Below are 24279 nucleotides of genomic sequence, written 5' to 3' on the forward strand. Positions count from 1 at the left end.
TGAATGATATATTAATATATGAATAATATACAGTATGAAACAGTCTTTTCATAAGCAGGTAAATCAGACATCTATTTCTCCTTCCTGTCCATTCCAGAAAATGACGAGGACCATTAGTATACATGTAATTATGGATAACTACATTATTATCCTGCTGATAGAATTCATATGAGCTGTGCTGACAATAAAATGCCAAAATACTTAACAGCATCTCTGCCAACAATAGAGGGAATTTGCACTTGACAAATGCAACTAAAAGTTAAATGTGAAGTTTCACTTATTAGGAAGAGAACAAACTTCATTACTGGAATAAATCAAACCACAGTTACCATAAAACAAGAATATTTATGTGAGGGGAAAAAAGGCAAAATGTCCAGCAGTAATATGCTAATCAGCGTGGAGAGACCTTTTAGCTGGTGTGGTTGGCAACATTGGATGCATGATGGGTAATTAACTGTTTGCAAACACAGAGGAGGTGCACTGTGTGCTGCTGCTACCTCCCCTGCTCCAGATGAAACAATGAGGGTGTTCACAGGAAAGTATGTGATTCCTCAAAGTAGTTTGCTGTTCTCTGTGAGGATTTTTCAAATCTGTTTCTTTGAGTACTTGTGGAGTATTTATTTGACCAGGCATCTCTTTCTTCTCCCCCCCCCCCCAGACATTCATTCAGCCACAGATGTAAAAGTATAAACGCTGTTAAATAGAAATTACAAAACTTAACGTTTTTTACTTTCCAAAAAGCACAATTTCATGACAAAGAATCAATAAATTGATCTGTAAAATATCATGTGTATGCTTTTGCATGTCGACTGTGTAAATTAGGTAGCACATACAGCATATGTCAATTTAATTTGACAGCTTCTTTTTCTATTATTTATTTATTCCCTTTTAAACCACAGGCTCAACAAACATGAACATATGTGCAGTGGGATTTAGAGGACTTAAGAGATTCACGGCATTAAACAATCACCCCTATTCACTCTGCTTATTCAAACAGTGCTTATACTGACTATGGATCGACTCTTTAATTATTCAACATTAAAAGAAATCATGTCCCACGGCTCCTTTTGAAATCCAAGAATGATTAAAGCAGCAATGTGTGTTTGTGTGAAACGCTTTCTGGCTACCTGTAGGAGTGCAGTCGTAAAACTATACAAAAAAAACAAACAAACATGCAACACTCAAGCAAAATGAATGAGTACATCTTGTGTATATTGTTGTATTTCAAGTCAAAAGCAAATGCATTTTGGAACATATTTGTCATCATTATAATGTCTTCTTTATGTTATATATAGATGAAGCATGAAAAAGTTCGAATAAGGCAAAAATCAAACATGGAGATAAGAGAAAAACTGTGTTGAGCACTTGCAATATTTATTTTCCAAGCTCCCAGAAACATATAGAGTACAGTAATTCCAGCAGAGCTGTCAGTACGGTAACAAAATGAGATTTAAAATAATGAAACATGTATGAGTGCTTGCGTTGAGCATGTGTTATTATGGATTAAATTTGCATATGTCACAGAGACAGAATTATGATTAAATCTGCCACTGATTATTGCTGACTTCAAATCCGCCGGTGAACAATTCAATCACGCCGGGGTCAGAATCGGTGTGTGGATTCACCATCAGGGCTGCAGGTGAAGACGACAATAGAGAGCCGAAGTCGGGCGATCAAGACAGTGGAGATGCCTCATGACTTCCTCCACACTCCGAGACGTGGAAGTGCACGGATGAGACAATCCCCAGTTGTACCAAAAAACCACAGCATGCACGCGGAGCAGAGGTGAGCACGCGAAGCCCATAACAAAATGAAATAACGGCAACACAGAAAGCCGCGCGTGCGCCACGCTCCATCATTCAGAGCAGCAGTGGCAACGCAGCCTATCATCATCTTATTAAAGGGTCCTGTAGATTAGAATCACCAGGGCGGCATCAGAGGCAGGTGTCCCCACGGCAGGCATGATATCGCGCTGCCAGCCCCCCCAGTAAACTCTCAGGTGCCTGCTGAGGCAATCCGGGGAGAGGCCAGCCTGGAGCTCCTCTGCTTTGGTCTGGTCTGTGTGGGCTCAGGTTTGGAGGGCCCCGAGCGGCGGGGTGCCTCTTCTTCCACCGGCTGCCTAAACACAGACACACTGGATGAGAACCAAAGACGGCTATCCCTTCCCCTTCCTCCCTGCTCCCTAACACTGCCGGCTGGGCTGCAGCCAGCTACCGCGGCTCTCACCTCTCCCTGATAAAGCACATCAGTGGTCGCCGGGCGGAATAGCCTGCTTTCATGGTGTCGCCTGCATGGTCTAGGTGTGTGTTGGTAGGCAGATTCACAGCACTTTAGTGCTACTGTGCACATGATTCCTCCTCACTGCTGTTTTGACAACACCGCTGAGAGCAGACACAGAGGAATTACTGACATAACATTTGTTCTTGTGCGTCTAACAGCACGATGACATGAAACAATATTTTTTTAATCAGCAATTCTATGTCTTGTTTTGATCTTATCGTGATTTATTTGCGCTCGGAAGGAGCCGGCTCCGTGTTGCAATGTGGTGTAAGTGTCACCTGGATGTATGTATCAGCTTTACTTCATGCAGTTACATTTGAAATTCATTGTTGATTTTGTGATTGCTCCATCAAATATCAGCTCGAATAGAAACTGCATTTCCTGAGCTGATGAGATAAGGTTAGTGAATCACCGGTGCTGAGCTCATCACCGACAGACACACACACACATACAGACACACACACACACACACGTGCACAATCCCCTTGTGCAGCTGGAGCAGGCATCAGGTTTTTTTTCCCCTTTCCCTATTGCTTTTATTTATTTATACATTATTATATGCAACGGCAGGGTTTTTCCTATGTTATTTTGTGTTTATTCTTCATTAATCAGTTTTTACTCAGAAGAAATTATTGGATATTTTGCATTTTTTTTTCTTTGTTGTCCCCTTTTTTTATCTTGTTTTTTTAATTATTATGAACACATTAAATAAAAAATGTCTTGCTCGAATAACTGAGTGCATGTGAAATGAACACAAGCAGGACACAAAAACAGAATATGGTTTTGGAGACACATATACTACCTTATCATTTCATGTTGTCAAATTCTATCTTTCTTACATTTTTTATGAACTGCAATCACTGGCATGTGTCTTTTTTTAGGCTGTATTTGTGTAAGAATAAGACCCAGAATTGGAGCATCAGTTATTTGTGTCCAGTCTGGCTGCTGAGGGAGAAAATAAAATAAAAAAACAGCCCAGTCTGTGCTGCCAGTGAGGGATTCAGGTTAGTCCCACAGGACATCACACCTGTCAAGAAAGCAGGATGCAATAACACCCTCCATCCCAAAAAATAGATCTGAGGAAACATTATCTAATATGATGAAAAATAGATCTAAAGCACTGACAAAGCAGATAAAATAGGGAAACAAGCGTGGATTAACATCTTTTATTCTGCTTTGATAGGCCTCCATTTTATAAACAACAACAGGACGGATACAAAATGAGAGACTAAATGTGAAAAATAAAAACTTTAATAGAAGCGGTAACTTAATTTGACCCCAGTGCGACAGACTGGTCGGGGAATGGTGGAGTCTGAGCCTGAGGAAGTACCCTCTTTGCATTTTTTTTTCTTCCCCTCCACCGGCAGACCGCCCATATGTGCGTTTAATCCACATTTACAAGCAACTCCTATCTTCCTCCTATTTTACCATCACTGTCCTGCTCCCAAACTGCCTTTTTCCTCCTCACATGCGTTTCACTGCAGTCGTCCGCCGGCTTCCTCCAGCCTGCCTCTCTCTCTCTCTCTCTCTCTCTCTCTCTCTCTCTCTCTCTCTCTCTCTCTCTCTCTCTCTCTCTCTCTCTCTCTCTCTCTCTCTCTCTCTCTCTCTCTCTCTCTCTCTCTCTCCCCCCCCCTCTGCTTTTTTTCCTCCTATTTATGAAAACGTCACTTCAAGTCCCTCCCTGTTTGAATCTCATTAGTTTCTTGTGTGTTTCTCCCTGTCAATAATCCTGAATCCAGACTCTCTCTATTTCCATCCCTCTCTATCTGTCAATCAGCGCCGCCTTTGAACTGAAAACCACTCCGACCAACTTCAACTCACTCAATCCGAGCGGCTCGGCTCCTTCTCCGGCTTCCTTTTTCTGCCAAGATTCCCTTCTTTTTTAGTTTTGTACCAACCGCCAGAGCTTTGGAAAACGCCAGTACAAGACCCCCAAACTTAAACTCGGACTTTTCTTGATCGCCGAGATCAGGGGTTTAAAACTTCGTGTTTTTGCCCCCCTCCCAAAAAAAAAAATTTCTGCACGGGGAAAAATGCCGCAGCTCAACGGCGGCGGAGGGGACGATCTGGGTGCAAACGATGAAATGATTTCCTTCAAAGACGAAGGGGAGCAGGAAGAGAAGATTTCGGAGAACTCCTCGGCAGAAAGGGATTTAGCCGATGTCAAATCTTCTCTTGTAAACGAGTCGGAAACGAACCAAAACAGCTCGTCGGACTCGGAGGTAAGTTGCAACATGACAAAAACACCAACCCACGGGGCTGGATCGTGCCCGGCTCTGGTCAAGTTAGGGGCCTAACGTCTGTGACATTGTCACGCTGATAGCGACTTTAAAACAAGAAAGTTCACATCGCCTCGCTGTGTTAACTTTAACGCAATCCCTGTGTTTCATTTCATTTTGAAGGCGGAAAGACGGCCTGCGCCTAGATCTGAAACTTTCAGAGACAAAACAAGAGAAAGTTTAGAGGAGGGTGAGTTTCTGCTTTATTCTTCCGCTCTTGTTTTTCCTATTTACACCATGACATTATGATGTGCGGCTGGCGGAGGGCATCTCCTCTGCTTTATTCCTGTTAATGCATTTAAAAAAAAAAAAAATTGTGGGAAAAAAAAGAAGTTATCAAGGCCACTTTATTAAAAAAAAGTTTTCTTCTTTCCCCCCCCCCCGCCATGTTAGCTGCGAAAAGGCAAGATGGAGGGCTGTTCAAGAGCCCACCGTACCCGGGCTATCCATTTATAATGATCCCCGATCTCACGAGCCCCTACCTTCCCAATGGATCACTTTCTCCAACAGCACGCACAGTAAGTTCATTTATTTACAAACTGTATGTGCACACACACACACACACACACACACACTAAACACACACACTCCACGGATTCCGGGTAGAAAACACGCAGCCCGGACACGGAGTGTTGTCACCCACAAAGTGCAGCCGGTTAGAAAATGTAGAGCCAAGTTTTGCAACTCGTGAAGTGTACAGTTCAGTGGCGCTCATGTCCGCCCGCAGCGCCCCGGAGCCCCGTGTGCGCGTGCGGAGGACGGCAGCTAGCATGCTAACAGTGCTAAGCGCGAGGACTGAAGGCAGGGAAAATGCATGTTATGGGTTTATGGCAGGTCATGTGCACTTGACATTTTAACACATATTCTCCCTCAAATGTTTATTTCAATGCATGATAAATGGTAAAACTATACATCATTTTTTTTACAATAATACCAATTATTATGTTGTTATTATTGTGCAGGGTCTCATGTATTCCAGGCTACAATTGCATGTGTGTGTGTTTTTTTTTTAAACCCACTGAATAATGCAATTGGCTTGTGTTTGCACAGCCTCATCAAACATGCCCTTTTTTCTCTCACAAGCTGCATGAGCATTCAGACCTTTACACTGGCTTTCTGACACGCTGCAACTAGTTTGAAGCAATGTAAAACCACACAAATGAAACTAATATGCAAATGAGCTTTTCAAAGTGATTCGCATGTGTCAGACATTATGTGAAAGGTGCACGCATTAACATTTTATTGTTGTTGTTTTTTAAAAACAAAACAAACAATAATTATTTCTTATTTATATTTACTTTTTTTTTTTTAAAGTGTGCTTTTACTGTTATGCAACTCTGCTGTGCTCTGCATGTGCACCACCTTTGGCTTCTAATGAGGAACCCACTGTCTTAAAAAAAAAAGAAGAAAAAAGCATGTGCGATGTAAACCCATATTTATAAATAAATTCATGTTATTTAGACACAATCAGCCGTGCTATAATTATGCACACTCACTCATTTGCTCGGCACCTCGCTGGTCCCACTGGGCTATGGCAAATCCTTAAGCGGCATCATTTTCTCAACCGTGGGTGTTTTTTAGCCCCCCTATTTTAAACGGCTGCAATTACAAGTCTGCGCTTTAGGACCTGTCATCTCATTTTACAAGGTTACGGCAAAGACCAGGCATTAGGAAATATGACCCCTCCACCACCTCAGCTTTGGCGAACGAAACTGATATTTGTTAAATTGTTTTTGTGCGCTGTGTGCACACCTTGAAAATAAATGCACATCTGATACATAATGCCTTTCTTTTGTGTTTGACACAATTTCTGCTTTTTCAGTTTCAACAGGGTTTCACATGAAATATCTTCTTTTTTTTTTTGCAGCTTACACAAAATTCTCTCTTCGTCTGTGTGCTTTATGTCGTTTTTTTTATACGATTTTTTATAATTGCCACCATATGCATTCATGAGAACATTTTGCCATTCTTACCCTGTTAGTCAGCCCGGCCTTGTTAACGCTACCGGCTGGTATGTGGATATTAGTCACTCATTATTCTCATCAGTCCTGACACAAACACACACACACACATTCACAACACGCGTGATTTGAACTGAGGCGCTTCCTTGTCTCAGTGGCAGAGGTTTGTAGTTTTCTTTGTGCCTTTTCGTTAGCGCTGTGCCCGGCACCGGTCCGAGGAGCGCTCGCTTCATTGTGCCTGAGCAGCGGTTAGAAAAGCAGCAGCAACACGGGCTGGAGGATGCTGCGGCGAGACAGTGTCGACTCTTAATTCCACCCCTCAACTCCTATTTTTAGAAAAAGAAGGATCTTTTTTTTATTATTTAAATATGTGTTCCATGATTGTGAACCTTCAGTTTCCTCTCTGCGCCACTTGCTTGTACATAAAAGACGAAGTCGGTACAAAATCCCGAAGCCACGTTTGATTATTGAGATGTTATATTCGCGTATTAGGAGACGACGTTTATTACAGCTGGACTCAGAGATGATGAACATGGTTTTTTTTCGGCTTGCGGTGATCTTCCCACTGTACAGCTCCGGCCCCCACTGTCTGCAGCGCCCTGTGTGTCCGGCCATTGGAGCTTTGAAGTCGGCGCCCGCTGTAATATAAATGTATTCGACTTAAAGCTGGCATAAATAATTCACCTGGACATTGATTAGCTGTCTTGCTCCCTAACATGTCATGTGAGGCAGTGAATATGACTGCGTGTTTTATTGGAGACTTTCTCTGTCCTGTCATGAAAGGGTTTGATTCTCGCTGCTCTTCCCTTCATTTCTCTTCCTCTGCTTCTCTCGGTTTGGGGCGACGCTGTGATATTTTATTTTGAGGATGTGGATTTCAACATCTCTGCCTTTTTTATTTATTTTTTTTGTATTTAATATGAATTGTTTCAATTGAGACAATTGATTTCGGTATTTCTCAGAGAAATAAAAAAAACCTCATGAATTTAGATTCTGTTCTTCTCTCTGCTAGCACTGCTGCTGAGCTGTCTGGACATTTTTGTTTTTGCATGACTCGAGTGAAGGGAAAAACATAAACCCTGGATGTGGCGGTTACCATAATATGGCTGACCTCTGGGAGCCATAATCAGAAACCACCTAAGTCCAAGGAGGCTCACAATTTAGTATCATTTAGCAATTTGACATGACTTTGTGCCCGGGCTGTAAAAGCCCTCATGTCCTCCTCTCCTCCTCTCCTCTCCTCTCCTCTCCCTCCTCCCCAAACCCCACACAAAGGCCTGCTGGATCACTGGGTGCAGGTTGAATTGGAGAAGTGGCCTGCCCAGTTCACCCCGGTTTTCCATCTCCTTTCACTTTCCTCCTGTTCCCTTTGCTCTCTCTACCTCTCTTCCTCTCTCGCCGTCTACCTTTTGTTTCCTGCCGATGCTAACGCGAGGGCTTTTTGGGAAAAAGGCGGCGGGTTAACTGCGGTGCTGTGGGCTAACATCACACCTCAACAGGTCTGGAGACGCCGAGGCTCAGGGAGGGGAGAGCAGGATCTGGGCAGGCCGGCTCTCCTGCATCGGGCTGCAGGGCCGTAAATCTGCTGGCTCTATTTACTGCCTCTCGGACTTATGAATGTTAAGATATTTGACGCCACCCCTGGCCCCATAATTCTCCAAGCCTGGAGACTTTTGGCGGAGGTTTTGAGTTTCGACGTATAATTACGAGTAGTTTAAAAAAGAACAAGAAAGTGGAAGGGGGGGGGGGGGAATGGGGGATGAAAACGCAACACCAAGCGTCCACCGCTGTGTTTAGAGTGAAAAAAGACGCTCCCAGAACCCGTGGCGATCCTACTACGAGACGGTGGAGAGGCTTTGTGTGGTTGAAACAATAGCTTTTCTCCCTCTTTGTTCCATTGCTGTGCTCGTGCCAGGATCGCTCATGTTGCCGCGGATTCACCTTCTTAAAAAACAAAATGCATCCACTTTCCGCCAGGACGGCTTCCTTTATCATTCTCATTCCAGGAAGACATAATGGAGGATTTTCTGGTCAGATTATTGTAATGAACATGCAGAAGTGAATGAACCGCCACCTCCTTTGTGCTCACGTGCACACATTGCTGCGGCCTTATCTGTTATAATTGACACAGACAGACAGTATCTTTCCTAAACGTGGCAGCAGCATAAGCATAACAATGGTATATCATATGGATTATGTGTGTTCGGCCTGCTGTAAATGGATTTTTGGCTGTGACAAGAGGAAAGATAGTTTAATGCGGATTTAAAGGATAGGGCCCACACCTTATCAAATTGGCTTTACATGTTAATAGGGCCTAATTGGTGTCCGCGGGGGGTTTCGTGGCACAACATGGCTGCATTTTGTGCCTCTAGCCGCAAAATGCACTGAGTTTAGTTGGAAGGTTGCGCTCCTTTTGTCTTGCAAATCACTTTTGTTTACAAAGTATGGTGGAAGCGACTCTCTCTCTCTCCCTCTCCCCCTGTCTCTTTCCCTCCCTCTCCCTCTCCCTCTCACTCTGCTGTTTGTCTCATCCTATATGAGGATAGCAGAAAGAAAAGGTCCTTATTTTTCTCCGACTCAATAAACGCTCATAAAAAGCACAATCTGCTTTGGATTTAAGGAGTTAAGTCAGAGAAGGGGGGGGCTGGGAAGCAAAGTTTGGCACCATTAAATAAAAATTGGGGCCTGCTAGACATTAGCGGTGCACAGCACATTCTCAGAGCTTAATTAGTCCGAACTGTAATTGTTCATGGTCTGCCAATAGGAGTAATGCTCAGGAAAAGTGGAGTTGCACTAAATCGGCCCAGGGTTTCTAAAACAATAAATCACTTGCATATTTGTGCCGTGATTCAGATGGAGGCTCGACCTCTCCCATCTCGACATGTGGTAAATTGTAAAGTCAATGAATCGCAGATGTAGGGGTTTGGGAGGTGGTGGTCGGGGGGGGGGGGGGTACTCAGAGGGAGAGGGAGTACAGTAAGGTTTTGTTAGTGCCTGGTGAATGAATGGAAAAGATTTGCGCAGTAAATATTTACTGAGGAGATATATAGACATGTATATATATATATATATGTGTTATTTCTCTCAGCTAGCGGGGCTTAATTGTCGAATGCTGATGATGTTGGCAGGCTGAGCCGCGTGAGAGCTTACGCGCCCGTCGATCTGTCGCTCTGCTTGAAACACCACGGAGGCACCAAAAAACAAACAAAAAAACAATCAGTCACTCAGTGAGTGTGTTTGTAATCAGATTTGAACTCGTGAAGGGATGAGCTGGCTCCCTGGTGGCAGTGCGAGCTGGGCTTGGGTGGAGCTCACGTTCAGCTGCAGTCAAGTCTGGTTCGGGGCTGAACCTTTTTTTTTTTTTTTTTTAATTAAATCATTGACTTCATTGTTTTTAATATAATAACAGCTAATCTGATGCCTCATTTTGACTTCAACGTAACAGATTATGCCTGTTACTCATTAAGCCTGGATACTTTTCTTTTGGTAAAACAAATTATTCTCAGAATGGATAAATCTATTACCACCTCCTGTATCCGTGCTTGTTTCTGTCAGTAAGCCACCACACTCTGCTTTTCTGTGCCTGAGCAACGAAGAAAAAAAAAAAAAAGGCATTAGTTTAGCAGCTGTGCACTGGTGCCCCCCCCCCCCCCCAAGCCCCCACTGTAACCCCCCGCCTCTCCCAGCCCCCCCTCGCTCCCTCTCTTTCTCCCATGCATTTCTATAGAGCTCAACACAAAGATAGCACTGTACATCTGGAATGCAACTTTTGTCATCTGCTAAACATAGGCTAGCTCTGCTCCTGGCCCACAGGATTTGGGGCTCCCTGAAACATGGAAATTAAATTATTGCGTGTGTGTGCGTACATGTAGCCACCGGTTAAAAGTGTATCCATATAAGGAGCATGTTGGTTTATTTTTATTTACCGTTTTTCCTTGGTAGAAAGCACATTTTGCACTCCTTCGAATTGTTGGCAAGTTTTAAATTTCAAAAAGCAGTGCAGAGATATGCACAGAACCAGATCGTGCATTTAGTTTTGTGAGCATTTAAACATGAATACACACCAAACTTCCTGTCGGTACTTTCTAAACACATTGGTCTTTTTGATTTTTTTAATTGTTGACGGTCAGTGCACAGCTGATCTGCACACGTGTTGACAGTATTGGTCGGTAGAATCTGGAGCTTCTGCTGATTGCCAGACAATAGAGGGAACTTATGTGGAGCTGTTTTCGAACACAGACTTATTGGAAATGGTGATTATAGATTATAGATGATGAGATTATATTATCAGCGTTCCTGCGCTGCATCCAACTGAAAAGATAAGGTTACAATAAGTATTGATCGCATCTTTGAGATATAAAGGTGATGGTTAGGATTAGCTCGTCTCAACAGATGATTACCTTTTTAGAATCGGCCTTTTTCACGACGTGTCATAATTACAAAACCATTGAAAATGTAATTTTCAAGAAAAGCATTTTGAGAAGAATTGTCCTAGTGTTTCGTCCCGTGGAGCTGTACATGTGACCATATTTTAACCAGAGTGCAGAAGAAATGTTACATGAAGGATTGTTCGAGCTCAGGTATCACACAAAATGCTTCTGGAATGTGCGTTTCTCTCTCTTTTTTTCGCCCTCTTTCTTCGTCTTTTCCTTGCCTTGAATGTGCATATTTCTCTAAGTTCATTCATAATGGGACCAGAGTGTTCCAGTAGCCAAATGAGTTCACCAGTAGCAGAGTGGGAGGGGAAGCATGGAGGGGGAGGGGGGAGGGGGCAGAGAAAAGCGGGAAATGTGTGTTTGGGCTCTGTGTGTGTGTGTGTGTGTGTGTGTGTGAGTGGGAGGGGGCGGAGGGGCGACGGAGGGGGGGGGGGGGGGGCGAGGGTCGGACGCACAAAAGCCGTCTGAATGGAGCGCATAATTGCTGTTAATGCCGGGGCAATGAGAGCAGCGACAGTTCCTGGTTAGATGTCCAAACAATAGTGCCCCTAGGCTTCACATTTATCTTCCTGTTTAAAAAAAAACAACACAGCAGGGACTAAGCGGAGACGAACACTGGAGCAAGTTTCAGTTTTCAGCCACGCTTGACGAGCAGGCATGTGTTCATGTGTGTGTTTTCTGCCTCTGAATCAGCCCCCCCCCCCCCCCTCACACACACACCTCCACGTTGCTCGCTGCGCTTCCCACACTCAATTGTCATCCAAAAAAAATGTGCCTTAAAAAGCTCCAGGGTGAGAGAGAGGGCCGCCCTGAAGCTGGAGGAATTCTGGTGGTGCCGGCCTTCTGTTGGGCTCGTGGAGTGTGTGTTTGGGGAAGGGTCAAAGGGCACCGGCGCTGACATGCTTTCTCGTTGAAAAGGGGAGCTTCCTCTCTCACCCCTTTTTTCATTTGTTTTTTTTACAACAACTGATAGAGCTTGAGTCGCCACTGGAGGTTTTTATTTTTATTTTTAGTCTCCAGAGCTCGTGTCTGTGTGTGCATGCAGGGAGGAGGTGCCACACTGCCATCACAGCTCCTAATGATCATGTCGGGCTCGATAATGACTAGCCGTGCCAGTGTGCAGTGAACACCTGTGGTACGCCAGCCTTTTATGGATGCGGTAGAATGCTCTGGAAGGCACCACAGAAGAAGAATCTCATTCATGCTAATGTCTTTTCTCCTCTTGTACACAAATAATCAGACAGTAGTGGTAGAAGATACTGACATTTTCAACATAAAATGGAAACAATGATGTTATTACCTCATCTTATTTATCTTGTGGTAGTTTGAGCTTCTGTAATATTCTAATTACAACATAATAAACATTAATATCAAACTCTATGTGCGGTACCAACATGAGTTCATCTACATACAGTGTAATATGCAGATGTTGTCGTTCAGCAGTCTTGTTTTTGTGTCTCCAGTCTTAATGTAGTCAAGGGAACGTCTGTACGCCGATAATCTGTTCAAAATGGCTCAGATGGGTACGAGGCACTCTGTGTGTGTGTGTGTGTGTGTGTGCTAAACACATAATGGAGGAGTTTAAGGTGATACAACTCCAGTCAATGCATTTTTGATCGACTAATTAAACTTTTAATTGTAGCAGGATAAGCTGCGAGGAGTGTGCGCGTGTGATTACGTCTGTGTTTGGGAAGCGGAGTGAGTCCGCTAATGAGGTGATCGTCTGCTTGTTCGTCGTGTAAGGTGGTGGATTCATAACCGGCCGCGAAAGGTGAGGGAGGTTTTAGAGTGCGAGCAGAAATAAATGAATCTGCTAATCTGCGGTTTATGGTTTGGGGGGGGGGGGGATGTTGGCGAGATTACTTTAAAATGCACAAGGCTAATGAAATGTAACCCCTCTACGCTGGCATGCCGTGTGGAGCAGCGATTCGTCTCTTTTTTTTAATCTTCTAGTTGATGAACTGATTCCAGTGGAAAACAGATTACGGGTAAATTCTCTTAAATCAGCTGTTAGAAACCTATTTACCCACAATAATAATGCGCCCGTTGTAAAGAGACAGCTGTCAACTTGTGCACCAGCACCAGCGAACATTTCCATGTGAACAGTCTGTCACATCCAGCCTACGCTGAGCACGTGAGCGTCCATTTATTTGGCTCTGAAATTTAAGCATCAAGCCAATTTAAATAAATGACAATGTTATTTTTATGCCGTCTGTAAATGTATATTTTAAATGAATTATATTTTATATTGACTTATTTCGTTTCCCCAAAATGTATCCTCACATTTTAAAGATAACTTTGCTTGAACTGAACTGAACTGACAAACATATGTGTCGACATTGTTTTTTGCATGTTTTTAGCCTTAAAGAACCCCCCACCCCCCTCCTTGTATTCATTTCCCTTCCAGTGAGAGGCCGTTGTGTCGGCCGTCGTTCGGGGTCAATTCCAAAAGTGAACAAATTGACTCACGGCACTGAGTGAATTGTCAATTGGCTTCCTCCCTCCGGGGGTCAGAGTGAATGGAGTGTCTTGTTTGGACAACTGTCCCGAGGTGAGATGAGTGACAGACAGACAGACAGACAGACAGACAGACAGACAGACAGAGGAAAGACAACACTTAAGCCATATTACGACATACAAAACCGAAGACGATATCTAGACGACACATCGCTATGTTGCCCAGCCCTAAGTCGAGTCACCCTGACTCAACTGCTTGATTGAAACAGCGACCTGCACTGCATCGTCGTTGGTTGGCAGCTGTGACGGTGTCCACTGCTGAGGCCTCGACACACAGAGTGCAGCCTTCCGATCATAAAATCAAGCCTGAACGACAGCTGATTTCGTAGAGATCTGTGTTAAGTATTAAATGTAGATTAGAGCTGCACATGTTCACATACCCGAGTTTACGTAGTTTGGCACGGGTGTGCTCCTCCTGATTACTCTACATCCTGGTTTCGTTAATGACGGGGTCTTGACCCAAAATCGGAGACAAATCTTATTCCAGCATGTTTCCCCGTGGCAGTCCCTTTTTCAAAACTGTTGGAGTGAGAGATTGAATTTCATATTTGGTTTGGAAGCTGTTTTGAGTGGCGCCAGTCCTGCGAAAGTCCCAAATTAACACCACACAATTCCAAAGTTTGTCTTTTGGTGGGTGGCCCAGTAAGGAGACACGGGCCTGTAACTTCCCTTGGTTCTATGCAAACAGTCTTAACTCTTAACATTTTTGAGCGTCATGTATTATTTCAATTTACTACCTCTTCCGAGGTAAGCCAAAGGTTGATTTCAGATGCAAAGTGTCAATCCGAAACCTGTTCAGTCATATTGAAAGTTATGATTTGAGGCATCACCGAGCGGGGGGGAGGGTGGGTGGCCTTTGTGCCATGTGATGCACGTCACAGTGCCCTTTAGAACCAGGAGGCTCTTTTACTGCCCCCTCTATCTTTATTGGCAGCCGCACTTTGCATATTTGTAAAATCAATAAAGATAAAATTCCAGCCTCGTCATTACAGGTGGCGTCAAGTGGTTACGATTTCAGCACGGATCCTTTTCAGCGACGTGACGATTCCAGTTCTTTTAATAGCTAATCCCTCTGCCGTTGGAGGTCAGCGGGGGCTCTTGTCAGTCAGGGTTTAAGTTGCCAGCGCAGGGCTCTGGAGCATTTCTGCTAGATGAGTCCAGTATGCATGCATATAAAAGCCCTTTTGTCTGTCGGGGATGACCCTTGCTGTTGTAAGGCCTGTATCTGTCTCTGCTCAGGCAGGCGGGTGGGCCTGCAGTGAGGATGCAGCAGCTGGCCGGGGCCCAGGCACAGGAATGCTGTGTGTGCTGTTTAAACAGTGGCTCGTCTCAGTGCAGGCCTGGAGGAGCTGAGGGAAGGAAGTTGCTGCATGTTTACATAGCTGAATTGTCCTTTGGGCCCCCCCCAGTGTCTAATGCACTTCTGTTCAAACATTCACAAGTGTGGAGATGACCCCCACTGATGCTGGTGTTCACAGCTCTGCCGCTGCTCTCTCTCTGTCTGCGTGTGTGAACAGTGAAGACTCACGGCCACTACTTTCTTCCCTACTGTGAGTGTTTGTTGCTTTAACCTGGAGGCTTGGGTGATAGATTTAAAAAAAAAAAAAAAAAAAGTGTTACAAGGCTCAATTTATCACACTGAGGCGTTAAGGGAAGCGAGCGATGAAGAGATAGAAGGCACCTCGTTGCTCTATCCGAGGTCCTGTCCAACAAGGAGCCAGACATTGACATACGGCGGAGTCGCCAAGCTAATTGTTGTTTGAATTACCTGTTCTGATCCGATGACAAATCTCTCACGCGCTTTGCCACCGGAGCGGAAAATGCATCCGGGAATTGGCATGATCATCGCGAGTGTGTACACCTGGCTTCAACAAGATGGATAAATGCAATTATTGGGCAGACCTGGAGAGGAGAAAATCCATTTAAAGCCCGTAAAGCTAAGCAGGGGCCGTGGTTAATTCATTTGGCCAATTTACGGGTGATGTACGAGTGTCAGGGCACATTAGGCAGGCGGGGGAGAGGTGGGTTGGGTGGGTGTGTATTTTATTTATTTCGTAGGGCGGCAACACGTGAAGATGCTCTCTGGTTGCAGAGCAGTCTCCTTGAGACCTATTTCCCTACTTCCCTCCTCTCCTCGCCCCCTTTTCCGTCTCAGCGGACAAAACAAATGGAGCCTGGACATGGAAATGACAAAAAGATGCACTGAGTGAGAGGGAAGAGGGATTGCTTTGCAAATGAGGTGGGGAAACGTGTCTGTGGTCGGCTGGGCGGCAGAGTGAGTACCACAGTGCTTTGCCATACCGAGAGCTCAGTCAGGTCCTCCCCCCCCCCCGCACACACACATCCTGCGAGTTTAATGACTGCTTTCTCTATATGCAGCAGCAGTGGCCGCCCTGTGACCATTCATAGTAATTAAATGTCCCAGAAGAGCAGACATGTAACCCTTATTTCTGCTTCTAGTGTCAATCAATCCTGTAACCGCTCAACAAATATTTAGATTTCTACGTTTTTTTTTTAACCCGTCGCTAAGCCCCGCCCCCCAGCAGCTACTCCTTCAAGCTGTCAGAGGGGACCATGGAGCCCACACTGTCACTAACTGCAGTAACAAGTATCAATACAACACAACGTTTAACCATGACCAGCCCAAAATCCACAAAACCTTCCTGCAAATTAAGAAAATTTAGAAAACGATTGTCCGAGAGTTTGTGGAGCGGAGCCGCACAGTTGTCCGTTGCTCCGCCATGATTCAGTCTGCGTTCGAGGGCAGGACTTAGCGAAGAGTAAGTGAAAGATAATACATAGAAAAGTAAGCTGAATAAAAAAAAAAGCTATTGAAATGTTGCCGTCGGATTTGTTCTCATGTTGACGGTGTCAAGTCACTGTCCCAGATTGACTTTCATACTCTCTCTGAACTCGGGAGTTTCAAATTGAGTTATAGTTACATTGTGGTTCCCGATGTTTACTGTGGCTACGCTAAGCCCTCCACACGGTGACCTGCTCGCCTGAGAAATCTTTCCTTCTCGCCCCGAGCGCTTGCAGTCTCACCTATGCTACTTTTTTTTATGAAAGCTCGTCAGCTGCTAAATGCTTCAACTTATTTTCGTCCGTGCTTCTTGTTAAGCGTGGACAGACGTGTGTTTATCAACTCTTGCAACACGTTGACATTAGATGGCTTCGCTCCGCTTGGTCTGTTACACAGCCATTGTCTCGCTGGAGTAAAACCACTCAACGGTTACACAAGCCGAGCGGTATGCAAAAACAGTGGTTAGCTCATAGCCGGGCGGGTGAGAGGCGTTGAGGGAAGCTTTGGTTTACAGCTCCAAGCCACAGCCTGAATCAGGGCAGGGTTCGCTATCAGACAGAGAAACACGAGAGGCTAAGACCTCTGTCACTATGATGCCGATGCTTTTTAAGTGGTCAAGCGGGCAGGCCTCACTGCAGTCCTGCGGCTTAAAGAAACATGCCGAATGCGCCTGTGCATGCACCTTCTGCAGCGCTCCGTATGCCGCGCAAATACTCCTGCACTTCTATAGCGAGACATTCTTTGTGCTCCAAAATAGACTTTGTTTTTCTTTAAGCGCGGTTGCTTCTGTTTGAAGTGCTGTGGAAATGAGCAGCTGAACATATGCAGTGATTCAGAGATCGTACAGGTAAGAATGGAACATTGCGCGAACATGTGAAGTCCAGCTGATCTGTTGTTTTGCGATGCAGCTGCGTTTTGATGGAGCTGGAGAACGAGAATCAAACGCCAAAAAAAAGCCGTGCAATGGAAAGTTAGTAAATCCACAATGTCCCGTGTTTGTAGAGATGGGCAACAGATCTGCACGCGTGCTATGATTACATCATTGCAGACTTGAGGCCTGTCATGTGTTAGTGAGCTCCAACAACCGCAACCGTCAGTGTTAGAAATATTCCAGTGTGTAACATCTGTTGCCTAATTCTTAAAAAGAAAATCAATAAAATCTGTTCTGTTCTGGTCTGATACTGAGTTCTTGCCCTGGATGTGTGATCATCAGACTTCAGTCCTACCTGCTGGTTGCATGTTTCATTTAAATTCAAAAGTTATTTTTGATAACTCAACACAGCATTAGGGACGCAGACTGACTGGTCTCTTTCTGACCTCCTTGTGAACATTGTGGTCTTAAACCGCAGTGCAGCCTCCCTCCCATTCAGAGCAACGTCACAACGGGAAAGTGGAACAGGAAACATCCCCGTCCTCTCAGGATAGTGGGGTTGTCGATGTGCCTGGGAGCCATTACTGTAAGCCCTCTGAGCCTTCGAGGGGAAGTTCCACGGACATTTTCTACACTCGCCTTTGGGATCACTTTGAGTCCTGCAATCTGAAGAAATCCAGCGCTCTAAATATGCAGATCTAGTCTTCACCTTCTCCTGATCCACCTCCTCGCTTCTTCCCAGATGCTTGCCCACCCTCATGGGAGAACAACTGCTGGCTGTCAACTATAGGCCAGGGCAATTCCTCACACTGAAAAAAATGCATGGAACTTTTCTATATGCTCCCACAGATCATTTTACAACAGTAGACCTACGCCTCTCAACACAACTGTTCCCAGTCGGTGGCGAGCTGCCAGTCGTATTACGGTCACCAGTAGGACAAATGTTTCTCACTCTGTGTAGCTTCACACACATCGACGTGGCTCGGCTGTAAAGATATTCAAGCTATTGAACCAAACCGTCAATGTTCTTCTTCTAATGTTTGGTGAATTTAGAAGAAAATATTATAGAGACCAGGTTTGTTTGACATGGCATACGTTAGCCTACTCCTGGTGTCAACCATAAAAGATATGACAACAAAAGCTGCAAGAAATGTGTTAAGTTACCCAAACTGGCAGCCAATCAGCTTGAGAATTTATAGTCATCTTTTTTCGGTGAAACACATTTTTGGTGTTTGAGTTAACATTAGCGGTAGGACTATATTATAATGATCTCACTGAAAGCATTTCATGCCTGACATGAGTCCAGTCAGCACAGTTCATTTGCTGTTATTTATCTCTATGGTAGTGGTACAATATAAAGAGGCGGAAGAGACGCCCCACGAACAGTTTGTGAGGAATAAATGGCAAAACTCGGGCCTGAACTTGAGGAGAATCTTGTTTTTTGGCCGGACAGCTCGACCGTTGGAGCTCCCTGGCCAGAGATTGAGATGCTGTGGTCTGAGACGCTGGGGAAGTCGACCTCTAATTGTTCACAGAAGCCATTGGCAGGAGGTGCTGAGTAATGATGAGTGAGCAAGGCATCAACAAGGGGGCGGCTGCTGAGATGAGACCGCTCACACTTTGCCGTTCGGGGTTTTTCCGAGGCCCACTGGGATGCTCCCCAATGACAAACTGGTTGTGCTAAAGAGAGAAAAAAAGAAAGTCTAGAAAACCCAACTCCTTTTCCTTGGCTGGCTTTTAAGAGACGGACACTTTCTTCTCGTTTTAAATTGGGCTTGTCATGCGGTTTCCTCAACTGGGCTGCCGGGAGCCGACTGTTTCCACATCGTCCAAATGTTCTGCACCAGCTTTGGTTTCGAGAAAAAATATAAGGGTCTGCTTTTTCTGGCGCTGATCACTGTGGTATTAAACCTCCAATTGTTTTCTCCCAAAAGCTAACACAGCCATGCGCTTGTCTTCTTCACGCCTTTTTGATCTCTGTCACAGTTGCTTGGCAAGAGGCACATCTGCCTCTCTGTCACTAACACTGCCACGACCCTGTAAACCGCCCCCCCCCCCCCCCCCTTCTTCGCTTCCTTCCACTTGTCGCACAAATCCAGTTTTGTGGTGCTCCGTGATTTAGCAAATAACATCAGTAATGATTCAATTGGGTATAAAGTAATTGAGAGCCGGCCTGCTTGCCATCTGTCTGGTGAGATTACTACTTTCTGTGTAATTAAACGTGTGACCTCGCACCCGGGCAGCTACTGCCAAAGAGCCAGGCCGTCTTATTTGAAGCTGTCGTGAGGTTTTAACAGTTTAGCCCAGCTGCTAAAGATAGCACAAGCTGATGTGAGTCGAGATTAAGTGGCAGTCTCCTTTACATGGATGTGTCCTGCGTGTGTATTCACACACACCAACGAGCCCGTGTCAAAACCCAAGTCACCAAGCATTCGGTCAATTTGGCGACGCGAGAGGCGCCTCGCTGAAGTCGCCGTGATCCCTGTGTGCATACAGTGTAACCAGGAGAGGGCACAGACAGATGTGTGTGTGTGTGTGTGTGTGTGTGTGTGTGTGCGTGCTGGCGGGGTCACGACGGGCTGAATAGAGGCTGCTGTTTTAACTCTGATTTTATGTGCGGTTTTGTTTTGACTCCTGAGGTTTGGTTTCCCTTGGACAGTGTCCAGAGATTACAAGGCCTGCTTCTCCTCAGCTCTCCTGCGAGGCCGACGTGAAGGGGCCCTGCACAGCTTTGTGATTGGATTTCAGTCCTGATCTGGTTGTTTTGCATTGTAAACAGGGCATTAAAGACAGGGGAGATGGTGCGCTAATGAGTCTTTGTGTCAGTGGTGGTGGTGGTGGTGGTGGGGGTGGGGGGGGGGGGTGTTTTGTGGTTTTCAGCCTTTATCATCTGCATCCTCCATTGTGGTGTCACACACCCAGCTAAGAAGAGGAACTAAAACCCCCGTAGTACGCTGACGACATACAGTTCACACACAAACGCGGGCGAAACTGAAAAAGACATCAGAATGTTTTTTTTCAGTGTGGGTCGGATGGTGTCTTCTTCCGTCCACAGAAACTTGGAAAAAAAAAGAAGAAAATCCCGCTTGTTGCCCCGAACAAAAATAACAATTTTAATCACTATGGTTGTGCTAGGGTGCAGCCACAGCGCGGCTGGCAGGACCCGGCTGAGGTGGCACCGGCCACTGGGGATGGGGACAAGGTCTGGGCGGCCTCCAGGGAAATTACAGGGTTGTGTGGAGGACGGGGGGGGGGGTGCCTCCACTCCCTGCTGTCAGCCCAGAGAGCTACTGTTTGCAGCTAGCCAGCTACTCTGTTTCATCTTCACCCTTTAGGGATGATTGGAGATGTACTCTGTGTAATCATGTTTTTCGCTCCAAAGTTAAGTTTCATTGTCTCAGTCGGAGCATCTGTGTATCTGCCCGGCATGCAGGGGAAAAAACACAATTTTCTTTTATTTTTATTTTTTATTTTCTTCCATTCTTACACTTCTGTTCTCTCTCTAACCTCTTCAGCCATCTCATGTCTCCCTTTTCTCCCCCCCCCCTCCCCTCCCTCCCTCTCCTCTCTCAGTATGTGCTCTGATTACCTCTCCAAACTGGCAATAAGTTGATTGCTTTACAGAGATGATGTAAGCCTCTGCCCTAGGGTACATCAGGTTGGATTTCTCTCGCTTTATCTTGTAAAGCCTAAATTAACAGCTGGTTTGGTTGGAGTTCTCCTGGATCTGACTAAAGGATTAGGCTTGGTTCTCATGCGAGTCAATCGGGTTTGATTTATTGCAGGTCTATCAAAAAAGATCAATGGGAGTCCTTTTGAAAGTAAATCCTTAATCGCTCTTTGCACTTACGTGTCATCATTGTGAATTTCTTCCCCTCCCGTCTATCTCTTGCTCTCTCCTTTCTCCATTCTCACTACCTAATTCTTATTCTTCCCTTACACCACTGCCTTGTCTGTTTTTATTTTATTTTTTTCCCCCTTTATCCTTCTCCACTCCGCCCAACCCAATCCGCGGCAGCGATCTGCCTCTGTCGATGGTATCACGGTGAATCGTCGGATAGATTTTTCTCTGCTCTCGTTAGGTATCCGTAGGGGCAAGGCAGCCCGAAGCACGGTTCTAGCATCCTCTGGTTGTGATCACAGCCGCAACGAGACGCTGCCGCTCTTGTTTTGTCTCCACCCAAACTTCACCTAAATCATGCCCCACGTTTTCTTTCCACCCTTTCGGCCGTCACTCAGCTCCGGCTCGAGGTAACAAGGAAGATTAAGAATTGATATGTTTTCTTGACTTTTGGGAGAGTGCGTTGTTTAAGATGTGTTGAACTCTCAAATATTTTCGATATCGGCCTTAAAAGAAATCCAGGATGGGTTCGCGTGTTGACCACTAGATGCATGCTACGTGAAAACAAGTGCTAAACCGATGCTAAAAGCATAATCCTTACTTTCAGTCATCGCAAACGTTGGACTGCTTATTTTCTTGCACATTCAAGTGCACATGCTTCCCTGTCGACGAAATGATATAACACTCAAACGACACCCTGCTGCATATTTTCCTCCAGACATTCGTAAAATGACCTGGCAGCTGTTGAGAAGTGGGGATCAGGGGGAGAGGAAAGTGGGGAGGGGGGTTAAGATCTCACTATACTCTTCCTGCTTCTCCAGATTTCTCTTTCTCCTCTCATTCTGTCTCACGTTCTCTTACTCCCCCATCAACAGGGCTCATTAGGGTGTCTTCAGCACCCCCCTCCACTCCTTATTTTCCTCTTTCCTCCATTTCTCAAGGCCGTGACAATCAAGGAATCTGTAACTTGCGGAATTAAACCAGCAGCGCAGACCAAAGGGTTAGATGGATGGACAAACGGCATTGAGGACATGCTGATGAAGTTTAGGCTCCATGTCCTGTAGATGGTTTCTCCGAAGGTTCTCCGGCGTCCACCCAATATCCATGTTTCTCTCGCGTGTATACTTTGTCCCTGAATCCCCCGGAGTCTATTTTTCCTCCGTTGTGGTTATGTGCACGGGGCGGAGCGAGCTGAAAAGGTCTCCGGGGCGATCGATGTCAAAATCAGGTGTGTCCTCCTGGCAGGCTCGCCGAGCTGGATGGCTGGCAGGCTTGGCGTTTGGAGGTGTGGGAGTGGCTGTCGAGGGGTGGAGGTAGGGTATGTGTGAGGGGTGGGGGAATCCACGGGATACGTGGGAAGGAAGGGCTTGCTGTCAGCCAGCTGGACCTCTTAATCCTACAGCCTTGGGGAAAGGGTGTGGGTGTCTGTGTGTGTGTGTGTGTGTGGATTGTGTTTGTCTTGCAGAGATTTGTCAAGTTTAGCACACCTCTGCTCCCCTCTTTGGCCCAGCTGAGCCCACAGTGTGTGTGTGTTGTGTTGCTCCAGTGAGAGACAACCAGGATTTCATGTGCACTGTGTTTACTGTAGTCCTCGCTTTTAACGGCACACTGTATATTTATGTCGAGACGACACAGCCTCTCACCCCCTTGATGTTGGAGAGGCGCTGGGGGTTGGTGCGAGGTGGAAGTGGGGGGGAGAGGCTGTCCCGCGCTGCTTGTTGAGGGTGGGGGAGGAGGGGGGGGGGAGTAGTTGTGAGGGCAACAAAACACTGCCAGCACCCCCCCCCCCCTGCTCCGCCCCAGCCCCTTCATGCCCAGCCCTCTGCCAGCATCAAAACGCCTATTCTCTAAAACTGGTGTGTGTGCACTTTATCCTGCTCTACGTCATACTGTAGATAGCTGGGTGATTGCGTCATCCCCTTGTCATTCATTAGACACAAAACATACTATTCAGCCACATACCATGCAAGCTTCCTCTCTTTTTTTTCCTGCTCTCTCTCTGTCTCTGCCCCACTCTCCCTCTCTTTTGGCGTAGACTTTTGCATATATCACAGGCTGGCAGGCTAAGAGCTTGGGACTTCCCCACGCCACACTCCAAGCCTTTGATCCTTTGCTTTGGAGGTAACATCAAAAGGAGAGGCATAGAAAGGCAGCTACTACTGTGAAGTTCAATGTTCAACTTGATGGCTTGGCTGAGGGCTTTTTTTCCTCTCTCCTCCTCTCCCCACCCCCCTCCCTCACCGCCCTCCCTCCTCCCGCTGCTCCCTCGATCCCTCCGCTGCATCCCTCAGCTGACAAAAACACACAGTTGTAGCCAAGGTTTTTTTATTTATTTTTTTGGTGCCTCTGACCTCACCTCCATAGAACCTATCTGGCACAAAACAAGACCTCCTCCCCGTAAAAACTCCGACATACAGATGGGGTACACACATATTCAGTCGTTTCTTTTTGATGCTGATGCTGAAAGGTGCAGTTCCAGTGCCCGGCCCTTCCCTGTCGCTCTCTTTTTTTTTTTCTTGCCCTCTCTGTGTGGATAACATTCAGCATCCTATATTGCAGCTGGTTGCATCAATGCCAAGCCAGGCCCAATGTAGCAGCGGTGGTGGATAGGTCAGCCGGAGAAAAAGGGGCATCGCACCATGTTGTTTTCTGCACGGCCCCCTCTGTGTATATGGATCCATCCTTCCCGTCTACGTCACTTCTTCTGAATGTGAGAGAATGAAAATGCTCAAGCGGGGAAAGCAGAGCATGCTTTCATTCAGCTGCTCCGGTTGCTCTGCGTCGACATCGGGCACGGAAAACAATAACAATGAACGCCTCAACTGAGTTTCTTATGCCGACTCTCCAAAATACGGCCGTATCGGATGAAGCTACGCATTCCAGGTCGATGCCGGGCTTTTCCGCGGTGTAGTCAACTGTATTTAAATGACACAGACTCGATAAGGCGATCCAGAAAGCTGAGGTGCTCCACTAAATGCTTTTTGGTCTTTCATGAGCTTCCCTGTCTGACTGTGCCAATTAGCAAAGGCGTGTGGCCTGCTTTTCTTCTCCTCTTTTTCCTGCTTCAACTCTTTTTTTATTCCTAGATAGACGCTCTCTATCATGCTACCGCACACACACACACACACACACACACACACACACACACCAAGCACACGTTTGGTGTATCATTAGCTTAGTGTGCGGGGAGGCGTGCGAGCCCGGGCTCTCCCCTGCCTTATCTCCATGTCAATCACAGCGTGTGTGTGAACATCAGTTGTAATGATCTCCATCCAGCCTGTCGGTGCGTGT

At 45.9% G+C, this 24279-nt stretch overlaps 1 protein-coding gene across 22 annotated transcripts in view; it reads left to right on the forward strand.

Moving 5' to 3' along the window:
• Positions 1-4014: 4014 nt before the first annotated feature.
• Positions 4015-24279, forward strand: part of tcf7l2 (transcription factor 7 like 2) — an 83737-nt gene continuing 63472 nt past the window's right edge. For all 22 annotated transcript variants that reach the window (XM_079293217.1, XM_079293228.1, XM_079293220.1 and 19 more), the window contains exons 1-3: positions 4015-4502; positions 4683-4749; positions 4953-5077. In XM_079293217.1, the coding sequence (XP_079149343.1) occupies positions 4314-4502; positions 4683-4749; positions 4953-5077 (381 nt within the window). In that variant the 5' untranslated portion in view covers positions 4015-4313. The remainder of the gene's footprint in view (positions 4503-4682; positions 4750-4952; positions 5078-24279) is intronic.

The sequence above is a fragment of the Melanostigma gelatinosum genome (assembly GCF_949748355.1).
Source record: "Melanostigma gelatinosum genome assembly, chromosome: 21".
Taxonomy (NCBI): domain Eukaryota; kingdom Metazoa; phylum Chordata; class Actinopteri; order Perciformes; family Zoarcidae; genus Melanostigma; species Melanostigma gelatinosum.